Source organism: Dicentrarchus labrax, unplaced genomic scaffold (genome assembly GCF_905237075.1).
Source record: "Dicentrarchus labrax unplaced genomic scaffold, dlabrax2021, whole genome shotgun sequence".
Taxonomy (NCBI): Eukaryota; Metazoa; Chordata; class Actinopteri; family Moronidae; genus Dicentrarchus; species Dicentrarchus labrax.
Genome location: NW_026136717.1, coordinates 4,045,409 through 4,068,963, shown reverse-complemented (window position 1 = coordinate 4,068,963; position 23,555 = coordinate 4,045,409). Strand labels below are relative to the sequence as shown.

The 23,555-nt window shown below is 42.0% G+C and overlaps 1 protein-coding gene across 1 annotated transcript in view; it reads left to right on the top strand.

Moving 5' to 3' along the window:
* tbc1d14 (TBC1 domain family, member 14) overlaps positions 1–23,555 on the top strand; it is a 39,017-nt gene that overhangs the window by 4,318 nt on the left and 11,144 nt on the right. Inside the window, exons 4-8 of the mRNA XM_051375458.1 lie at positions 7,766–7,889; positions 19,882–20,006; positions 21,267–21,349; positions 21,586–21,703; positions 22,895–23,001. Coding sequence (XP_051231418.1) covers positions 7,766–7,889; positions 19,882–20,006; positions 21,267–21,349; positions 21,586–21,703; positions 22,895–23,001 — 557 coding nt within the window. The remainder of the gene's footprint in view (positions 1–7,765; positions 7,890–19,881; positions 20,007–21,266; positions 21,350–21,585; positions 21,704–22,894; positions 23,002–23,555) is intronic.

Here is a 23,555-nt window from a genome sequence, read left to right as displayed (position 1 = left end):
TGGCCCTTCCAGTGAGTCATACACTGAACATACATTGACAGCGATGACGGAGTATTTCCTGATAGTCTTGCCAATAACGATGAGACAACAGATCATTTCACATTTTTGTAGTTTAAAAATAAATTCAGAAGTATTTCCTTACCACAATACAAAATGAGAAAAATTTTTATTATAATATACATATATATCTATAACACACAGATAATACATTTATTTTCTAATAAATGTTGTGCTATGAGTGGTCGGAAATAAAAAGGAAACATTGTAGACAGCCTCAGTGAGAGAAGTATACATTCTGTACTTCCTCTCAACACAGACTGTTGGTTGGAGGCCTTGCTCAAAGTTGCTTTACAAACCTTACTTAACCAAGACATCCTTCTGACCCCTCCCACCAGTCTTGCGTAGTACAGCTCAGCCAGAGTATGACCCTCTCCTCTGCTAACGTTAGTAAAGTTTAGGTGAAGGCTGTGCTTATTCTCGCTGCAGTATCACTTCACTGAACTGGCTTTCATTAAGAAGAGCTTGTCTCAAAGCAAGGACAGGAAGATCAATAACAGAGCTCAACACAGGAACACACCAATAAAACCTGCTTGATGAAACCAGGTTGTCCCATTAACCCAGATCACAGCATCACCATCTGAGCTGAGGAACATCCTGCTAGAAAACCATACTGCACCACAGAGTTTGCTTTGAAGTATTCTAGGGTACCACGCTGATGCACTGTCTAAGACAGTACTGTCATGCTATTGAGAAGTGTTACTTCCCAATACTGTGTGTGTGTGTGTGTGTGTGTGTGTGTGTGTGTGTGTAATGATTTGGGGTGTGGTGTTTCCTCCTCTTAAACAGCTATGTGTATTGCAGGCAAAGCAGAAGGGGTCTTCTGCTGTTCAGATATTGATGCTGCTGCTGCACCCCATCCAGTCTGTGATTACTTTAATGTTTTGACCAACTGTGGCCCGGCAATTAGCCACACAGTGTTTTAAAATATATCTACCAAAAAATATAAAAAATTTGAGAGAAATTTGAAGGAAACAGTAAGCACACCAAAAGCAATAAGAGCAGAGCGGAACAGAGCAGCAGGCTACTAGGTCATAGGTCAACCTATTGATCAAACAAAGCCTTGCAAGTTGCCACAAGAGCCCTCATTATCAGTTTTGAAGTACCCAGTAAGACTCCTCATTTATATGTGCTTTGCTGTTGCTGTATTGATGAATGATAATGACTCATGATGAGTTTATAGCACAGCCTACTGTAGGAGTATGTTGAAATTGTTTTGAGTACTCGGCAAAGTTAGTTTGAAGTTCCTTGAAGTTGGTTTCACACTCACTGACCTTGATTATGTTTTGCCACAAAAAAAATCAAGTCGACCTTTCCTTTCCTTTCCTGCTCTGCCACGTTCCACTTCATATTGAGGAGCAGAGTTTTCCTTCAATGAATAGAAAAGAGGATTTAGCAGTCAAACTTTTATTTTTTTATTTTTTTGGACCAGGCTGCGAGAAAATTCTTTTCACAGCTGTAACCTGATGCCTGCTGTGTTGTTTTATTGTGTGTGTGTGTGTGTGTGTGTGTGTGTGTGTGTGTGTGTGTGTGTAGATTGGCCATGATTCAAGGTTGTAAGACCTACGGAGTGCTTTAAAACCCATAATTATAGAATTAAAGAGCTGGGTAATCTATAAAAAATGAAAACCTAGCACAACCAGCAGGTCAAAGTTTGGATCAAACATTTGATTTATAAGCCTCATCTGCGCTTTGTTTAATGCTAATTAGCAAACCAAGATTATACACATGGTATATATTACTAAACTGCTAAACTAAGATTATGTACATGGTAAAAATGATACCCACTAAATGTTGTGACCCCCCCCCCCAAAAAAAAACTTGTTCTATTCCCATGTTGTTGCTAGCGTTAGCCACGCGTATGCCTGCATTTAGGAATCACCTAGTTTTGTTCAGAAGTGGAGGGTGTGTGAGCTGAGGGACGTCCGGGGAGCTGTGAGCATTCACTGAGGTGAAGCTATCTCTTAATGGATGGTAAATACCTCCAATCTGACAGCCTACTTGTCTCCTTTTCTATTTCTACACATGTAAATACAGAAAATGCGGCGTGTGGGTGCGGAGCACTTGGAGTTGTTTCAAGGCATCTTCGGACTAAGTAACAAAAGTAAAGTAACAAGTAATGCAACAAAATACTTTTGCTGCTGAGTGATTAGTAATGTAATCACTTTTTTAAAGATAATAGTAACTACACTGATTAACACTAGAAATGAATTGTCCGATGTGAAAAGGTGCTGCTACAGTATGAAACATTGAGGCATTCCCAGATTACTGTCCTGTCTGTCACACGTTCATCAGGCCATTCAGTGGTGGTGGGTCATTTGAAAAGTGACACCGATGCATACCCTCTACTTCAATTCATTTTGCTCAATTTTAACATCCTCACAAACTGAACCTGGTTCTAAAATGTCAGAAAAGGTGTCCCTGGCTGTTCACGCAAACTATTTAGTTGACAGTAATGGATTATAGATTAAATCAATCAATTAGATGTAGTGTGACACATCACATGTTAAATGGCAGCACCTCCTTTGACTCCCCCTCCCCTTTACCATTCCACTTATCTATCTCTGTTATCCCTCCTCCCTCACATGCAGAAGTTACTCATTCCCTCAGTGCCCTTCCGACTCCTTCAACTCACAGCCATTCCTCCCATTCCTCCCCTCCCATTTGTTAAGGCAGGCCACTCGTCGCCTGTTCCTCCACAGGCTCACTCTAGCTGAACATGGTGGCTGAGCACGACTTTTTTCCCTCTCTCTAACTAAAACTAACAGTCATGAGCTTAGATCTTGACTGAAGGAGGGCTTTGACATCATCAGGAGTTTTTGTTCTCCTTTATTTACTCTTCTTTAAAAGCTCAACCTCCAGGTGCCTGTTCCTCTTTGTTTTTTGTTTGGGGGGAGAAGGGTTTGTTTTGACAGAGCAGAATGGCAACCCCATCACTTCTTCTGTACATTGACAGGTAGGGTAACCAGCAGATGACATGAAAGATTTCTTTTATGGTTGACATGTATGGCCTGCAGTTGTTAATTTCTGCCTGTCTTTTGTGTGCCAGCAAGCAACAGATTTGTCCAGAAGTTGAATAATGTGGCTTTTGTGCTAGGCAGCCGATTGGATTCAGTGTGTTCTGTTTGACTGTTCTAAAAACATCTTGCAGCAGCTCTACGCCCTGCTCACTGCTGTCTTTTACGATGGGGACAAACTCATTGCAATCGGCCTTTCCTTGTCTTGTAGTAGCTTGTTTGGTATTTCTGTGCCAGGTGCCTTCATTGTTAGCTGATGCGTATGAACTACTGGGAACAACTTATCACCTTATTTTCACACACAAGCGTTGTGAAATCCTAATATTCTTGGGAGACTTGGCCACAAACCAGTGCAGTGCAAAGCCTCAGCATGAATTCAACGTATAAACAAGCACCTCTGCCAGCCCTCTTGGATTTTCTAGCTGTTCCACTTGAGCACTCGGCCATAGCCGCAGCCATTCAGATGTCACGTTGAGGCACATTTGGCCCGGACTGAATGCAAATCATGTTCCTGCATTGTGGCCATTTGTTTGGTGGCATACATGGAAGCTGAAAACATGATCGTCTGATTGCTGATGTGCTGGAAAAATGTGTTGCAAGTCGAGACTTAAAGTCAGGCCTTGTTTTGTAAAGGTGGCACTCAGCTGGCCTCTGCACTTCAATCTATGCAGCATTGTTTTATAGTGGCTCACAGGGTTACTCAAGTTCATCACTGCCTGTATTTCAAAGCCTGGTTACAGTGATATTGTATTGATTCTCAAACACTCTATCCATTTGTGTTTAAACCCCCAACAGCTAGATAGCATTGCTGTAAACGTAAACTGAAGACTAGGATGTTGGATGTGAGCGTGACTGAGAATTCAGATTTTATGCATATGGTGATGTGTCCTTTTATACTTTAAGAGTTTAGATTTAAGATTTTTGTTTTTTTTCAAATTTGCAATATATTGACTTGCTTACAGGCAATCTATTGAATGGTAACCCCTGTATTGCAATTCAAAAATGAATATATTTATGTTATGTTACCAAATGAATACTTCTCTGGTTTAGCTTGAAAGTTCATTATTGACTTTGGAAATGGTACTTTTAATTAAGCTCTTACATAAGGTTCAAGCCAGAACTTTCAACTGCCTCACATAGTCTTCTTTGGCGGATGGGGTTTGCTCAGTTGTCATCATGTGACCTCAGTATCAAACTTTGGTCTCATTACAACACATGATAACAAGTGCATGGGTCATGAACTTGTCTTATTGCTGACGAAGACTGCGATAAGTGGAGTTAAATGCCCTGATAAAAGCAACCTCTTCTTTCTATTATCGTTCTCTCTTTAGATCAGATTTCCATCCTTTTCCTCATGCCTTGTCTTCATTGTGGAATGTAAGAGAATGTTTCCTTCCTTTTTTATGTGCTGCTGTTGGAGTTGGTTACTTTGATTACAGCAGATATTTCCACTATCAAATGAGAGCTTCCCTTAGCAGCTCTACATGTGAGAAATGTTGGAAGACGTGAAGCGCCTGACACTTGTAGAGCAGCATTTTACAGTTACCTTTCAAAGAAACGTTGTTCCCGAAGCTGCCAGTTGCTTGATCTGTTCAGTGTTTTCCCTGTACTGTTCTGATAACAGCCGAATAAGCTTAAATGTCACTGATGGAACACCATTACTGCGTGTTGCACTGTGTTCACAGTCTGTCAGAAGAAGAGTTAAATGTGCTGGCCTTTAATGTCCGTGTTGCCATTCAACTTCTTCATTAAACCCTCGAGTTAGCCACAGAATGAGGAAATACCTCCCACTGCATGTGTTATCTTTGTGCACTGCAGTATCAGTAAGCAGAGTGGAAAATATGCAGGACTGACGTGGAACGTGCCACTATGAGAGAGGCAAGAGTGAACTGCTGCCACTGGAAAGTAAATAATGTTTCAGGTGGCGTGCTGGCTCACTGACGGTGAACATTCATACCTTTTTGTGAAATTCAAACCTAGATTTTGTCTCTGTTTTGTGTGACTTGTCACTAGTTTCTTATGAATTAGTTAGGGGGCAGAAAAAAAAAAACTGGTTGTTGTCATTTTGTTTACAGGTTGCCGTGGGGAACCAGGCAAAAATTGCACTGATAAAGTGATGTCCTCACAAACGGTAGAGAAATGTGGTTAATGTGTATCTGTGGTGAGTTTCATTAGTGATCACAGCAGCCTGTGCACAGCTGGTCCGGATGTTTGACTTTGACCAGTCACACTGTAATGGACTATTGTATTTGTATTTTGTCAGCCATTGCTTAATCAGCTTGTCTAGGACTTTATCTTGCATTAACTTACATAAAGCTGGATTATTTTATACACCTGATCGTTCAGACTCTTATTTCAAAACATTTTGCCAAAAAACACATTTTATAGAGTTGTACAAACATTGGTTTGCACTGGGTTGCAACAGTCAGCACAGTGGCATTACTATTACTAGTTTTTAGAATTTTTAGGACCAGTAGCATCTTTCCATTGTGTTATTGACCATCTCTTTACAACAGTAACGTCCTGCATTTGTCATTACTTAAGAATTGTTGTCCTCCAATAGAGCTGCAACAAACAATAGAACCAGTTTGATAATAGATTAATCACTATGCAAATGTTCAGCCTCTCAGATGTTGAGATTTCCTGCTTTTCTCCATTAATTATCATATTAAACGGAATTTCTTTGGGATTTGGACTGACAAGACAATTTAAAGAAGTAACCATGAACTTTGAGAAACTGGGATGGACATTTGTTACTATTTTCTGACTTTTTATAGACCAAACAATTAATACATTACTCTAGAAAAGAATCATCAGATTAATTGATAATGAGAATAATTGTTAGTTGCAGCCCTATTCTCCAATCATTGATAAATAACCCTGAAGCGTAAGCAGTAACTGCTGCTGAGATACAGCGTTAATCAATGAACATTCAACAACAGAGGCAGCGTGTACTGCAAGGTGAAGCCTCTTAGCATATTTAAATACGATAGCCCTCCCCCTCTCCTTGAACTTCTCCCTGTCTGTATCTCTGCTCTCATGACAGAATAAAGGCAAGATTCCAAAAAAAGACCCAAAAAATACAAGAAGTAATGTAATTTGAAGTTATTGGGACACTTAAATCTTTACGTTTTGTAATGACTATACATAACTGAAAGTCTTTCTGTGGCCGAGCGCGTTAAGTTGCCTGCTTAAATGGTCCCACAGGCTGGTGCTGTTGAGACTGGGGCAGACGGTAATAAACTGTATGGTCTGATTGGTGGCTCCATCATGGAGCACAGGCCAAAAAACAGCAATGAGTGGCAGGGAGGCGCCACTGCTATGTGTGATTTGGTGTAGCTACCCTAAAAATACACATTTTATTATTTACAGAGATGATGCAGAATTCAAAAACAATGAATCATTAATATGTGATATTTAGTTCCTTTTAGCTAGTTAGTGTCATTTTGACTATGTCGACAGAAAATAAGGAGGTTGTTCCCAATTTTGTCAGAATCTGGTCACTTTAGTCCCAACTCCAAATTCATAGCAAGAAACAAAATGTACCCTTTGTATGGCTCTCCAACAACTTCTGCACTATTATAATTTGGTTTCAGCAAGTTATTCATGAGCACAGCAGAAGGCCACATGTCTTGATGATGACAGCCGTCTCCAAAACAAACAAACTGCAGCAGACACGCTCAGCTGCGAGTAGAAGATGCCCTCCAGCCTGAAGCTGTGTCTGTTCTGTGTTTGGCGGCATGTTGCCTGTCATCAGTACCCTGGAGGTAACCCAGAGAGGTCGCACACGCTGCGGGTAAAAGGTCAAATTGATCAAACAGAGACAACTCATGTAGTCAGATCTCCTTTCCACCTCTCCAAGGTCCACTTAGGACAAATATCAACACAACCTATTAAACACAAAAGTTAACTGATACAGCAAATATTTCCTATTGATCAGTTGGATAAGGCAGTTGCCATGGTGAGTTGCCTCTCAATGAGATTCAGCCCAGACGTCCGGCGGGATATGGCCTCTTTGATGTCACAGTTCTTTACTCTGTCATGTCACATGGCCTGGTCAGAGGAGGCGTTTTATTTGACCAGTTTATTCATGTCTTTTCACAACTAGCCTCTATTCAGGCTTTTAATTAAAGCCGCTGCTAACAGCTCTGTGACAGCACCACACTGATGCATGAAAGGAAGGAATGGCTGGCTAAATGGTACAGTGAACCCAGCTGAAAGGACGACGTCTTTCCAGCAGCTTTGCGTGTGGTGTTTGAACATCAGCTGATTTCAAGCATGCGGGTGATTTTTGAGTCCGAGCAGACGGTCTAGTGGTTAGATGAAGTGGAAGGATCATCAATGACAGCAGTCTTTTTAGCAGCCATAATGGTCGATTATTCCTGCATGTAGCATGCTGGTGTTGCTGTGTAATGGGTTCTACACCTAGTTTTATGAGCCCCATGACTGTGGCCAGCCTGCCAGCTCACATGATGTCACACAGGTTGTTAATATTCTTTCTGGGTGGTCCTCTACACTTCTGCTCTTCAATCCACAGATCCCTTTTGTGAGCTTATCTCAGACACTTAATGCAGCTCTGGGGGCCCCAGCGGGGACCCAGTGAAGGCCGAGCTCATAGCTTGTGTTCCACTTTTCACTATGTGGTATAATGACCTAATTTATTCTAATCCCCCTCTCCACTCGTCTTTCAGGAGCCTGTTTGCTAGGAGGGTGAAGGACAGTCGGCTAGTGGAGCAGAGGGATCCAGGGTGGAAGCTGTTTGGGAAAGTCCCGCCACGCGAAGGCCCCACGAAGGACTCCAAGAGAATACAAAAGGTAGAATCATTCTCACATGATAAATGAGCACCATCCACCTTATTGACTATATTTACTTACACAGTAGACACCAGGGTACTGTTAGAAACCAGTCAGATCACAGGTTTACACACACTTCATTGATCTGATTACTCTGAAACCACAGGTGGTCAATTCAATTCAATTTGATTTGAATAGCGCCAATTCATAACAGAAGTTATCTCAGGACACTTCTCAAATAGAGCAGGTCTAGACCGAACTCCTTATAACATTATGTACAGAGACCCGACAGTACCACCATGAGCAAGCACTTGGACACCTAGGACAGATCCTTCGGCTCTAGGTGGGGGTATATCAGTAATATTGGCAATGGCAGTCAAGCAGGACCATGGCAGGAGGCTCCACCAGGATCCATGAGAACCTGCGAGACGAGAAAGCACAAGAACTCCGGGGAAGAAGTGAAGTTAGTAACATGCATTAATGGGACATGAATGAGTGCTGAAAGAGAGAGGAAGAGAGGAGCTCAGTGCACCATGGGAAATCCCCCGATAGTCTAGGCCTATAGCAGCATAACTAAGGGATGGTTCAGGACTCACCTGATCCAGCCCTAACTATAAGCTTTATCAAAGAGGAATGTCTTAAACCTACCTGCTCAGTAATCTGATTTTGTCCTGCCCTCAATGCCCATAGTTTTTGTACATACTCAGATAATCAGACATTTCAGTAGATTATACAGTCTGTGTTTATGGTAGCTATTTTCTGTTTGGGAGAGGTTGTTAGTCTGCCCTAACCGATTAGCAGAGACTGTTTCGATGTCATTTTCATTCGACGTTATGTTAGCTGTAAGCTAGCAAGAAGTGGATGCACAACCCGTGTCTGGGGCATAGTGCCTGTGTGCTTGTGTTCAGCTCAGCCTCTGACTCCAAGAAACCAGATACTCCAATCCTTCCTGTTATTCCCCTGCAGTCTCTCTCCTTTTTCCTGTCGTCTCTGTACGTTTGCGAGGCAGATGCATTAAGCTCTACGGTCCGTGCAAACGTTTTACAAGTCGAGACATTTTCAACTTTACATTGACTTTGTATGCAATCACACCGCTTCTAAATTCACTTTGCATTCTGTCTGAACACACAGTAATGCTGCACTGATCTCGTCCACACTTGCCGCCATTTTCACAGCATTTCCCCCCCTTATTTTGTCTTCTAAAGCGAGGAATAATCAGACATCTTAAGAGCTTTCCTATCATTGTCTCAGATTTCTTCAGATTGCCGATTGTCCGTTATTTGATGTAATTCAAATGTGGTTTGACTCCAGTGTTCAGAATTTCTCCCAACAACAGTAATATATGCACTGACAACGTTAAAATCATCCTGACACTGTTCCCTTAAGCATACTGTGTCTTGTGTACACAGAAACATCTGACGCTCCGCTCGGTGGCGTTTTGTGTTTTATTGTATATTAGATATTAGTCACATGAACCAACAATAGATTTTTGTTTCACGGGCCCTTTGTTTGTTTTTGTGTGTATTTAGTTTGAGGCTGTCACAGACACCGTCGCCTTCCTGACTTTGATCAACAGTGGAGTTGTTTGCTCTAAGCAGCTGATCCCCGCTACTGCGTATGAAGACTGTAAAAATGTCTTTCCTATCTAAGCAAGTACCTCAAAACAATAATAGTTGATTTATAGTGAAAAATATGTAATACAACTATAGGTGTATAATAACGTCTGTTCTTTTTTGATTCACATCTTTACCATTCCCAAATTATAGCCCAGCTGCCCTTGAAAACAAGCTCTCAGCATGCATCTCATGCATTTGGTTTATCCGGCCTTGACATAGCCTGTCAGCTGTGGTTTATGTTGCCGCAGTCGGTCCTGACACACATTTAAACCACCTGACCTGTTCTACGATGAGAAATGAGTGACAGCGTGATAAACAGCAGCATTAGCTCTGTAGCGTGGGCTTCAACTTAAATGTGCCACTTAAAGATAATGGCCTGAATCTACTTTTGTAAACGCATTCATTATTTTATCTGCAAAGTTTTAGGCTTGTTTTCACTTCTTTATTATTATTATTTTTTAAAGTTATTACATATTAGATGATTATTTTAATTGTACTGATTTCAAGTGCAGCTGACTTTGGAATTCTGTTATAACAGCTGTTGTTCAAATGTCAAATGGGTGAGCAACCAGTAATGGCTTTTAGCAGAGCTTATCGGTGTAGCATAAAGACCAATAAGTATACTAACATTATGACTCCAGCTCAGGACAGATAACATAAGAAATGATGGCTAAGAGCGCAGTGTAACTGAGTACAATCTCAGTTGTGTTCTTGAATACCGGCAGCGCAATGCCCCGAGCACCAACACTCCCCATCAGTGACATTTATGTTCTGAAGCTATTTTTAGAATTCCACATGCTGAAAAGCAAACAACCACTCAGTGTTTTTCCAACAGTTCTCAGAAACATAATGGACAACGTTCACTCGACAAATGTTTGACCTGAAGCCTTATTGTACACGGGGAGTGTCGAGTCATGGTTTTTCATAGCATGTGGAAAATGACACACAACAGTTCTTATGTCTATCAAAGCTGTAGCACTTTCACAGTAACCAGTCAGATACGGGGAGAGGTGCTGCCTGTAGCAAGCAAATCTACTTGGAGTGATGCTAGTGTACACTTCCCAGTAGCGTGTTTAAAATCATGTTGCTTTTTTCATGTATCTATTTTCAATACGATGTAGCTAACTTCTTGAGCTATGTTTCCAGGAGCTCGCTTTTTCCCCCACTAAGTAGAAGTGTAAGCGCTACCAAATGCTATATTGCTATATTTGATTTCTCTTGAAAAAACAAATATCTTGGAAGTCATAAAATAATAACACCACAAAAGTCATGAGTGCATTTAACATGAGATGTTTTTTGGTGTGAAATAGCTTCAGTGTATCTATCTTTTTCTGAGTAGCTTGTACTGGTTAGCTTCCTACTTTCAACAAAAGTTTAATGTTGCTGTGTTTTGACTACTGACACTTCTGTTGTAGCCCTATGAAAGAAACATAATTACTTGCCATGTGAGACAAAACTGCCAAAATAAATTACCAGCCACCGATTCCTTTGTTTTAAAACATGCCATTGGCAAGAATTTGACTATTTTGTGCCAGACTGTAAGCTCTGTGTGGCAGAAACATGCCACGACTATGTGATGCAGTGTTTGTGTTGCTCAGCAATCTGAAATTCTAAATGTCAAGGTCTCTAAGAGCGCTTTGTTAGATAGCCAGCTTATAATTTCACCCTGCCATTCAGAAGGCAGACAGGCCTAGTTAAAGAGCATGACGGCTCTCTACTGGTGAAATAAACCAAAGAACAAGATGGCAGCGTGTAATTAGAGCCAGCTGAAACCTGCTATTGTGCTGCCATTTACCCTGTGCCTGATATCAGGGAAGTAGCACTCTCCTCTGTGCGCTTTGTGCTGTTGAAGCCTGGTTGAAAGACCTGTTAATGTGCAGTTCCTACTACAGTTTACATAACAGCCCTTTAACATTACACACATTGACTCTAAAAATGTTGATTATCTTGCTGCATTGGTTAGAAATTGGACCCCCAGGACTGAAATGCTGTCTCGCACGCACTCATGTACACACCCACATGTGCTGAATATCTTAAGTCCATCTCATCTGTGGTTGTAACCTTATATTGGCTCTCAGGAATCAGTTAACAAGGCTGGGCTTTCAAGCTTTTGTCTTGCCACGGACGCTGCTGTTCTAAGGCGGGGTCAGTAAAGTGTGTGTGTGTGTGTGTGTGTGTGTGTGTGTGTGTGTGTGTGTGTGTGTGTGTGTGTGTGTGTGTGTGTGTGTGTGTGTGTGTGTGTGTGTGTGTGTGTGTGTGTGTGTGTGTGTGTGTGTGTGTGTGTGTGTGTGTGTGTGTGTGTGTGTGTGTGTGTGTGTGTGTGTGTGTGTGTGTTGCTTTATTTGCTTAGGTTATTGTTCAGCTGCTACGAGACACACTGTGCGATTTGCACCAGCAACTTTTCCCCTTGAGAGCAGCACTGTGAATCAAGTTTGATATTGTAATTTACACCACTTTGTGTTGCCTTGAGTGTGGGGACTTTCTCCAATATATCTGGAGGCCTCAGCACAATGTCTGGTCACAGTGAGTTGTAACCTACTGAAGAAAGTAATTGTTCTGTAACATGCTGAGCCTCTAAATCACATTGTGTGGCAGCCCAGACACATCTGAGTTACTGGGATGTGGGAGTGAGGTTGAATTAAAAGTGGATAATATTCCCAGCAGGAGTTTTCATTTTAATGTTAAGTCATTTAAAACCCTTCTAGACTTAATTGAATGAGGGGTTTTGAAAGCCAGTAGAGACAGTTTTGCATAAATTAGGCTGAAGCTTTTGATAGCTAATGTTTTGTGCTGATATAAACAATTCTAATGCCATAAAGTGTTTTATTGAACATTTATGAAGCAGCCTTTAGACCATCATGGGATGCGAACAGTCTACTAAAATTCTGGATGATTATTATGACAATAAAGGAACTATGCAAATGTCATTAGAAACAAAAACTGACAGATGGGTGACATAACTTTCTTATGTAAAACCAACAAAAATTCTCTCAGATCTCAGTGCAAGCATCTTTGGTTTCAGTTTCTAATCCAGAGCTATAGAAACTGCATTCACCGCAAAATGTTTACTTTGTTTATCTGTCTCTGGTTGTCAACACTATTGATTAGCAGTGGGCTATATGGATAACACCCTATTTCACAGTATATGTAATTATTTATTGCATTACCAGTATACACATATAGTGATGTGTCAAAAATTCTGGGAAATCAACTAGAAACTGTCAAGACCTAAAGACAGAATGTTGGTTTGCTTTTGGTTAACCTAGTAAATAAAATACTTGACAAACATATAATTTGTCACATGAATGCAAAAATCAGTTTTCTCTGATTCCCTGCTTTGTTCTCACTACCTGTGCTCCTTCTCTCCATTCACTCTCTACGTCACTTGACCACCACTTCTTAGAACTCCAACTTTGAATCTGTTAAACAGACAAATCCAACTTTTTCTGCTTTTGCATAACAAAAAAATCCCAAAATATCTCTTTATTCAAGCAGGCAGACATTCAAAGCGTTGTTCGAAACCCTCAATAAAAGCTCAGAATGTAAAACAAATGATCGGTACAACCCTAGGTCGCATCTTGGTAAGACTACTGAATACTCAAAAGTATATAAAAGCTGTACGTCTCCAGGTCTGACTGCTATGTGTCAGGCAGCCACTGCATCTGTATAGTGAGAGTCCTCCCAATAAGCAGGGAACAAGGGGGACAGTTCTCCCAGAGCACACAATGTATAACTCGCACTTTAGCTGCAGCTTCTTGTTGAGTCTCGACTGGATTAAGAGAGCAGAAGGCTGAGTGGCTGAAACCTGATCCATTACTCTGGGGTTGATTAGAACGGCTGCCAGGGCACAGCGGAGCGCAGGACTCCCTTCAGTGCAGCGATGGTGACTAATAACACACGGCAGTGCTGATTTGCTGACACACAGACACACACACACACACACACAGCAGCAGCAGCAATAGACCTGATGCAGAGCCGCTCAGTGTAGCGTCACTGCTCAGAGAGAGAGAGAGAGAGAGAGAGAGAGAGAGAGAGGGGGGGGATAGAGGGGTATCATGCTGCTGCTGCATCGCTTCCAATGCGGGGTGTGTCCCTCTGTCGGCAGCTTGACTGTCCCTCTGCCCTCCTCTTTCACCTCCTCCTCGTCTTCTCGCTCCTGGGTGCCCTGTTGCCAGGAGTGAGCCCTCGGGAGCAGCAATGACGCTAGGCTAGGGTTTTGGAAAACGAACCCCCACCGGAGGACTGGCCGTCTGTGAGGAACTGCAGCGTTCATGGTGAGTGAGCATTTGCACTTGCGAGGACAAGTGGGTGAGCTCGGTGACCCACCGTCTCTCTCCTTGTCTGGCAGAATCAGAGGGCATTGGTAGTCAGAGCGTGAAAGAGAGGCAGCAGAGGAAGAGGATGGCTCGGGTTTCACATAATAGCCTCTTTCAGCTTGTGGTAGTGCTGTGCTTCGTGGTGATGATAAGTCAGGATGTCTGTTTCTAGAGAGATGAAAACATTAGATTTCCTGCTTGTGTTGACGGACGCACTAATCCACCCAGGAGATGATCCATCATAATTGCATGTATCTCGGCCAATAGCCTTCAACAAAAGCACGTGCAGCAGCAGGACAGCAACGTTTCTTTTCTATTTCGGCGTTTTGAAGCCTGTCAAGGGATTTCCTCCTGCTGTTATCTCTGATGCAGAGCTCATTGGACAGATTGAATCAGTGGGATTCTGTTTGTTTCCGCTTTCCAGTAAAAAAAACAAAAAAAACCCCAACAAAGCTGCCAGGTCATTGCAGCCTCACTAACAGACTTGTGCTCCTCTCCAGCTCCCCTGTGGAAACTGTAATTCAACTGTTGCTGTTTTAGCTGCTGTGTGCCAAAAAATACTACATACAAATTAAATCACTGTCTGAAATTCATTCAAATATATTTAATTACCTCAACAATATTGTATCACAACCTTAAATAGGTGTCATTTTCAGTTTTCTTTTACTATGAATAACCAGATATGATAACTGTGACTTAAGCATTTGCACGGCCTTCATTAAATGGATATGGATTTGGTTGGTATGTGATGAAAAATAATGGACACTGTGGTTGTTGATTGTTCCTAAATTAAACTTTCCACCACCACAAGCTTTTTAATTTTTGGTGTATAGAAACAAACTGCTTTGTTTTAATTCCTAAAACTCCCTTTTAATACCTTTTGTTTGTGGCACATGAGCAGAACACTGAAAGAAATTAGACCAGTGTAGAGTAATCTGATTAAAGATAGGCATTTAAGATGACCTGATGACCCCATTACACTGTCCTGAGAGAAACATGAAAACAGTGGTCATTAATCAAAAGCAGTGATCCTGTATCTCACCGTGTGAAACCCACACCCCATGCAAATGTAGAGATTCGGTGACCACATGCAATGCACTTTGAGATTGAGATTGCTAGTTCTCAGTGTATAGCTGCCATTAGTAAGGATGTTTAAGTGTCTTAGGAAGGATCTGAGTATTTAGTAGAGCTCGGGCTCACACACAATTATTTGTGTGTGTATGCAGTTAATGTGTTGACTGTCACAGAATTAGTAGAAAGCTTGCCTCACGAATGGTTTAATTCAGATTCCAATGGGACTTGTAAAATTGGTGCACCCATGAAGTTCACTTTATTTTACTTTAATTGAGATATTTAAATTACTTTTTTATTATTATTTATTAATTATCTGTTTAAAAAAAAAATCGTGATGGAATTTGAGTAAGGGTTCTGATGAGTGAACCTTTCCTGCAGTAGCTGCGTAGCAAACACACCTACCCACTGCCGACCACACAGAAGCCATCTGACTCATTCACACTTTGTTCTGTGCTTGATGAGCTTTGGAAAACACTTTGGGACTGCCTCAAGGGCTTTCCAGTCAAAAGCTGCGAGTTTGGCACGCAGTGAAACGAGGCTAAGCACCCTGCTGTGGCCTTTCATCTCACAGCTTACATTATTGAGGAAGCTGGTGGTGTTTTTGTGAGGATATGATACAAAGATACCACTCCAAGGCAACATGGGAAGACCTTTGTAACAGTGGTGTACTTTCAAGCCCTCTTGGCTCCTTTTTGCATACCGGAACTTGCATTTACCCAAGTAGTACTTGAGCATAACGACAATTAATGTCCCCTTCAGAGTGATGCTTCCTAGTGTCTATAGTTTAGACCATAAAGGCCATTAGCAGCCAGCATGACGACCAACCAGCCAGTCAGTGCAGCCAGGCACTCGCAGAGCTCTTACACCACTACCAGGAAATTGGAGAACTTGTGACAAAGCAGATTGCCCTGATGGCAGGGTATCATGGGATACAGTTGCTATTCCAGCCGCTAAAAGCTACTACCTCACACACAGAAAGAGGGAAGTTCCAAACTAGAGGTGAGGGGTCAGGAGGGTTTTTGAGAAATGTGAAATCCATTTAGATAACCAGAGTTTCTGGTTAGTGTTGCCAGGTAGCTATTCATGAAAATGTAACTTAATTTAGAAACAATGAGGAGCTGGGAGCTCTGTCACAGGGATGCATTGAGTTCTGTTATATGATCAGTTGTACACTTGTTTCTGGAATCTGTGGACTTATTTGTACATCAGTGTACAGGTTTGAACCCTGTCTCACAATATCCTGTTACAAACCTCTTCTGATGGTGAAGGGTGACAAAATGAAAGCATGTTGCAGTAGAAATGGTTAACAGAGCTCTGGGAGGAAGTGCTGATTCACCTGTTGGACTAGTTATTGAGAGGCGTAGGAATGTACAGTCCATTGTTATTGATGTGCTAACAACTTTCCTAACGAAGCATATCAGCTGACGTTGTTTCTCACCCTCACATACTAGTAATACTTTTACACCACTCACTTCACTGTTTGTGCCGCACGTTTTCTCACATCACATCCACACACACCTCTCAGCACGGCGTCACGCACATCCTCTCCTGTGTTTCACCTTGCTGGTAGCACCTGCATTGCTGTTGAACAGATGCCACATTGCTCCCTTCTCTCCTCCCCCCCGCAACCTGCCTCACTCTCTTCTTCCTCTCTCTCCCTCTCTCCCTCCCTCCCTCCTTCTCTCTGCAGTATTCATCCATTCTCAGGGCGCAAAGCTCTGGCTAACCTTTTTCATCGACCTGCTGCTCTTCCCTCGGGTGCACACACTGTCTTTTAATAAACCAAGCAGCAGTACATGCATGTTACATGTCCATTAAAGCACAAAGCTATTCAATACTGACTAAAGGCAAACCTAGTCAAGAATTCACATAAGAAGCAGGTTGTAAACAAAACCACCAAGTTATTCAAACTGATTTGGAAGGGAAAATGAAGGCAACCAGTAAAATGATTTACTTTTAGAATGATATTTCAGGTTTAGCTGAAAATAAAGTGATCTAGATAATCTGGGGTTGTCACTTGTCTGAGCACAATTTTACCAAAACTACAACAGCCTATGTAAGTGGCCTACGCCGCTGTGAGCATTCATATTTGTGTGCTGCTATGTCGCATCACTCTGCAATTACACTGCCAAAATGCTAGTTGGTAGGATTTCTGTGGCCACTGTGTTGAGTTTCTCCATGTACTTCAAACTGTGGTGACTGAATCTGGACAGATCGTGGGTTGGGTTGGTTTCTATCCGGAAGTCTTTGTAATGTGGTAGAAGAGTTGTACAAATGTACATATGTATGGGCTTCCTCAGGTAACCTCTCCTCAATTTGGTCCATGTACGCTCAACTCACGTTCAAGGAGCAGCCGGAAAAGCATAGGAGGAAACACGATGCTACCAAGTGGACCAGTCAAAGTTGTTGCGGTACACAACTCACAAACAAAAATGTCAGTGTTTTAGTTGTGGTCATAAATGACATGGATGCTTGTAAAGCATATCAGGCTCTGCTGTCTCCCCTCTGGCCCAAACCCGCAGCCCGGTGATAATCCTCAACACAGGGCAGTCAAAGAAGGGACAAGAGGGGAGTGAGGGAGGAGAGAAGGAGGCAGAGAGATGAAAGTGGGGATATGGATGGCAAAGATGAAGTAAAGTAGGGGAAGGCACACACAAAAATGGTGACTCACCCTCTATGTACTGCTATACTCTCATCCCTGTGCTGAGTGCAGTCTTACCAATGAATCACCTCCATTCTCCAGTGGCGGAGGAATGGGTTTTCCATTAGCACTAACTTCCAGCCTCACTCATCCTCCTCTCTTCCTCCATCATCTCCCTTCGTTTATCTGCTGTCAACTGCTCTCCCTTGAAGCCCAATCCTCAAGAGACCTGTGCTCTCAGTCACCTCCATAGTCTATCTCATCCCCTCACCTTTTTTACCTCAGTATCTCTCCTGCCATGTGAAAATAAGATGATACCCTGCCATGACTTTGAAATGTGGCCACCTTTTTTTCTTTCTGCCATGGTCTTTGTTGAGTCTGCAAGATAAGATAAGTAGATACTGGTGACTGCTACTTTGTTTACTCCCCCCTTTGAAGCTAAATGATCTGCTTTCAGCTGTCACTTACAGCAGTGCCCAGTGCAGGCTCCGAATACTGCCCAGGATATGTTACATTCACTCTCTTAGAGCTTAAAAGACACAGTTAAGTTTTAGTTTCCATTTAACCTTGTTTGCTATCAGAACACATCTAAGGTGTGTTTCAGATGAGAAATTAGCTACTGTGTCGGGGCTTTTTTCTTTTTAAAAACCGACTGTACCTCACTCTTAAACAATAATGGTGACAAAGCAGGTGCCCCTCCTGCTTGGGTAAACACTATGGAAAAAAGGCATATGCATGTAAATAAAATAAAAAAATAAATACATTTTTGGACTTTGCCATGAAACATTCACCTTCCCCACTTTTACTTTTTATCTTTCGGCATCATTATGAGGTCAGAATTACAGTGCAGTGCAGTACTTTGAACCTGCAACACTAATGACCCCTTAGTCTCAGCTGTACTTTGTTTTTAGTGCCAGTTAGAACAATACTAGCATGCTAACATGTTGAAGGAATAGTTTGACATTTTCCTTTTTGCCTTCTTGAGGAGTCACAGCAGACGAGAAGCTCAGTATCGCTCAAATCTGCCCTGTAACAGCCATTTTGGCACTGTCATTGCAGGGTTGCATGCTGACATTAGCATTTAGCTCAAGTATAGCCTCATAAAGCTGCTGGCATGCCTGTAGGCTTTGGCTTTGTTCTTTGTTTGTTTTATGGCATTTTTTATTAATATTGTAAAGAATTTAACTTTCTGCCCTGCTGTATATGAGTAAAGATTATGGCCTCTCCTCTCGCTTTAGTTCTGTGATACCCTGCCCCCCTCCTCAAGCAAAAATCAAATCTAATTCATTAACGTTTATTTGTCCCCCAGGGCCAATGGAGAGCACTGGGCTCTGGTACAGCAGACAGCAACACAAAGACAGATTAATAACATGGGCCGCGTCACTAACAGTCATGCATGCACACTCACACACCCCTATTGTAGAAATAGATTTTCCTGGCCTGTGCTGATCAGTGTGAACGTCGCTGTGGCAGCATGGTGTTAAGCTGATTGCTTGCAGGTCCTCAGCCTGCATTATTAACCAGCTCAATGCATGCTGGAGGCCATATTGGACACACAGTGCACGCTCATATTGCACTTGCCCTATTTACAGTAGCTTCCTAACAAACTAATTAGACCATATAGTATCTTCCAGCGGTCTCCTCTGAAGGTCTTCCCTGAACTATTTGTGCTCTGTCAGCTCCCCTAATGCTTACTCCCGCTGTAACCACATGCTACCACACACACTTGCAACCTATAAGTCAGCTGATAGTTGACCTTTTCTTAAACTGCTCTGAGGCCTTAGCTGTAACAGACTGAAAGTCACATGGCCTTCTCTTTCTATAGGCCTGTATCACACTCCCACTGCTGGAGAAGACTCATTAGACACCAGCTGACAAATGCTCTGGAGCCAGAAGTGCATTGTCACAAGTTTTCAAGACATTTCTCACAGTTTTTGTGCAAGTTAATGTACATCTCTCCCACCTCCTTTCTTTTCCTGCCCCCACCCATTAAATCTAAGCAATCTGTGTCTGACCACAGCATTAGTTTTGAGGTCAGCTGTGACCATGGTGGCAGTTTTCTCTGACTTTGGATACATGCATGTCCTATTTGTACTTGGACATGGAATATAAGACTAATCTACCAATTTGCCTCACTCTGCTATTTTGTGTGTGTGCGTGTGTGTGTGTGTGTGTGTGTGTGCGCGTGTGTGTGTGTGTGTGCGCGTGCGCGTGTTGCAGACCTCTCATTGCCAGCAGCAATGTGAAACTAAATATAGTCCAAATGAAACTGACCTCAAAAGCAAGTATCCTAGAACGATGTTGTAATTAAAACTACATTTGTAGTTTTCAGTTTCTGTGTCTAAACCGTGTGTTTTCGTTGTCAGGAATATGAAACAAAGAGTGGCAGAGCTGGACCTGGCAACCCGACATCTCCCAGGCAGAGCGTGAGGAAAAACCTGGACTTTGAACCCCTCTCCACCACTGCACTTATACTGGAGGACAGACCTGCGTATGTAAACACAGAGACACACACACACACACACACACACAGACACACAATGTTGTTGGACTATCCCACATTTTTCATTCTCCTTTACTGCCAGTGGAGTTCAGACAATAAAGCGTCGGCTGTTGTCCTTCTATCTCCATCTTCCCCTCATTCCTTCTGTATCAGTCCTCCTTCCTCTGCTGAGTCTTAAGGCTCTATTCAGTATTGTTCCAGCTCTCTCTGTGTGCCTGTTTGTACCACAGACATTGAAAGAGAAGTGCTGCTGAAAGTTTAATGGCCCTCCCTCAGCCTGGTTCCATTACCCTGCTTTTTTAGCATTTTACATTTTGTTAACATACAAACAGACAGACAAACAGACGGACATATGCTGGGCCTTCTGTTTCATTCAGTAGTGCTGCTCAGCTGCAAGATTAGCACTTCTGCTGGGGTACGCAGCAAATAAAAACAATAGCATGATTTCACTAGATTTGCTGTGTGAACACAAGGAAGTTTATTCTGACATCATGACTGGCAAAACTGAGTTTTGCTGCTGCTCAGGTCTTTTGATGAATGCAACCTCCCTCTTTTCCCTCTTCACCGTCTCCCCCTACTGGTAGAAATAATCTAGAAAAGTGCAGATGGTGTTAAAGTTTCAGTGTTATTGGCTGGGAGAAGAGTATCGTATTTTGTTTTAGTATGCATTTGAAAAGAAGACAAGCACTGGAATCAAATGTGATTGATACATGGTAAGTATTCAACTCTTGAGATTCAGCAGAAAACACTCATCACCCTAAAATCACATTAACCTCTACTGATGAAACCCAATAAAACATTAACTTGCTATCACCTAAATTTACAGAATGAGCATGCTATAAAATGACAATATCTTACCTCTAGGTCCACTTACTATCTTTTTCTGGAGCTCTCAACCACATCACAGGGTTGATTGGCAGATACAGAACACTTAGATGTGGTTGAAAGCTCCAGAAAAAAACAGTAAATGCACCTTGAGTTAATTGTTTTTTCACACTATTTGCATTTAACAAATGCATCGTGCTCCAATGTCAGTTTTGTAGCCGTTCTGGAGCTTTCAGTCATATGACATGATCTTCATCAGCAGAAATTGTTCTGAGCAAAGTCATGGAAAGGCTCCTGACCGTTCCTCTGTCTGTGTAGGTTTTCCTCTCTTTGCACCACACTAGCCTGCTCCACATGAATAATGCATGGTAAGCTCAGAGAACATGCAGTCGCTAACCCATTTCCTATCTGTTGATGTTCCAGTAATCTGCCTGCCAAGCCAGCCGAGGAGGCACAGAAGCACAGACAGCAGTATGAAGAGATGGTGGCCCAGGCTAAGAAGAGAGGTGAGGTCAATTGACAAAGCAATGGAGGCTCCCTTACTATCTTCTTTCAGAGCTTTCAACCGCACAAAGTAAGGTCCTCTCTGGTAGTAATGTATTTTGATCCCTCCTACCTTTTAGTAAACACGTGCAATTTAGTTTTCCTCCACTTTTCCTCTATCCATCTCTGTCTCTCTTCAGACTGGTTTCTTCTATTAACCACCATATCTAACCACCTCTCTCCACACTCTTGTCCGCAGAGTTGAAGGAGGCTCAGAAGAGAAAGAAGCAGCTGGAAGATCGGTGTAAGCTCGAGGAGAGCATCGGCACAGCCGCCCAGACCTGGAACCAGGAGATCTTGCCTAACTGGAGTACAATGTGAGTACAAACAAAGACTGAGTTTAGAATATTATATAATAATAATAATAATACAATATTTACAGAAATCATCCATATCTTATAAAAACATCATCATTCCTGTCAATTACCCCATTATCAGTTACTTTGTGTTAGAAATGGCCAGAGCCAGATTCACTGGCAGGCACCAGCCCACACTTATGAACTTATGACCAGCACTAAAATAATCTTTGCAAACATGATTATTTTTAGTGACAGTTTTTTTTAAAACCTACACCATATATAATATATAGTAATATATGTTGGCATACAGTTAAATGGCCAGGCCCATAGTTTAATACATGTATGTATAATGCGTTGCCCCGAGCATAAAAATGATTACACAGTCAATGTATATCTCATTCAGCCATTAAGTCAGCTGTAAAATGATGATATTGCAACCTTGATGCCTACATGGCGAATACTAATTCAGGGTGTCTGCAGGGCCTTAAAAACTCTAAAATCCTATAATAATTAGAATGTTAGGCCTTAAAATATGATTTTGACAGGTCTTAAAAATTTATTGGATTATTAAATGAATACCTCTTGTATAAAGTTATGTTTCAGTCAGTCAGTATTGATCATAAATTTTTGGCAGTATGGAGGTAAAATGGGTCTTAAAGTCTTAAATTGAACCTGTAGAAACCTTGTTATTGTCTGTCTGCTTTCCATTCTGTCCATCAAATCATCATCACAGCAGTTGACCAGTTTTGGCATTTATTGTGATGTTCCTGTTGGCTCCATATTGGGAGCATATAGTGAACAGCTGCTGTCGAGCAGCACTGCAGGGAGAAAATACAAAGCAATCATATGCAGACATAATGATTGGTTATGAGATTAACAAAACACAACCTGTTTTACCAGCAGAACTGCCTCTCATTCATGCCAGGATGTTGATTTGAATTAATATCACTGTCAGTGCCTCCGTTCTCCTAATCATACTTTCCTACTCATATTCTTACTCCTTCTTCTCCACAACTATACACATTGAGAACTATGAATTAGAGGGGAGACATTGTGAAATATGGGGTAATAATATACGAGGAGTAAAAAACATCAGTTTTACGCTAAAGGAAAGTCATTTACATCGATAAATGATTTCCTCCATGAAAGACAATTATTAAGCAACCTCTGATGTCTTAAACTTCCTTTCCACATTTACCCCTCCTGCAGGTGCACATCTCGACGAGTGAGGGACCTCTGGTGGCAGGGCATCCCGCCCAGTGTCAGAGGCAAAGTGTGGAGCCTGGCTGTGGGAAACGAGCTCAACATCACACATGGTACGTCTGTCTGTGTCTGTGTCTGTGTGTGTGTCTGTGTCTGTGTCTGTGTCTGTGTCTGTGTGTGTCTGTGTGTGTCTGTGTGTCTGTATCTGTGTCTGTCTGTGTGTGTCTGTGTTAATGATGAGAAGAGAACAAGCCTCATGCGGTCTGTTTCTGAAGCTACATGAGCCTGTGATTGTCATGTCTTGATTTTTCACCTGACTGCTCTTTGTTCATCACTTAAAAACCCATCAGTATGGCCTTTTGGTTCATTCTGCAGGATAGCTCAGTCCACACACAGACAGACACACACGCATGTAGCAATTTGTCTCAGTGTTTGTAATTTAATAAGTGGCAGTGAGATAGATAAAAGAGGAAGGCAGAGTGTGTCCATTAAGAAAGAGCATGGTCCAATCATTCCCCCAGTACAAGAGGGAAGGAGCAGCATTTCAATGAGGTCTCGAGTCTGGATGGAGATTATATATATATATATATATATATATATATATATATATACACACACACACACACACACACACACACACACACACACACACACACACACTGCAAAT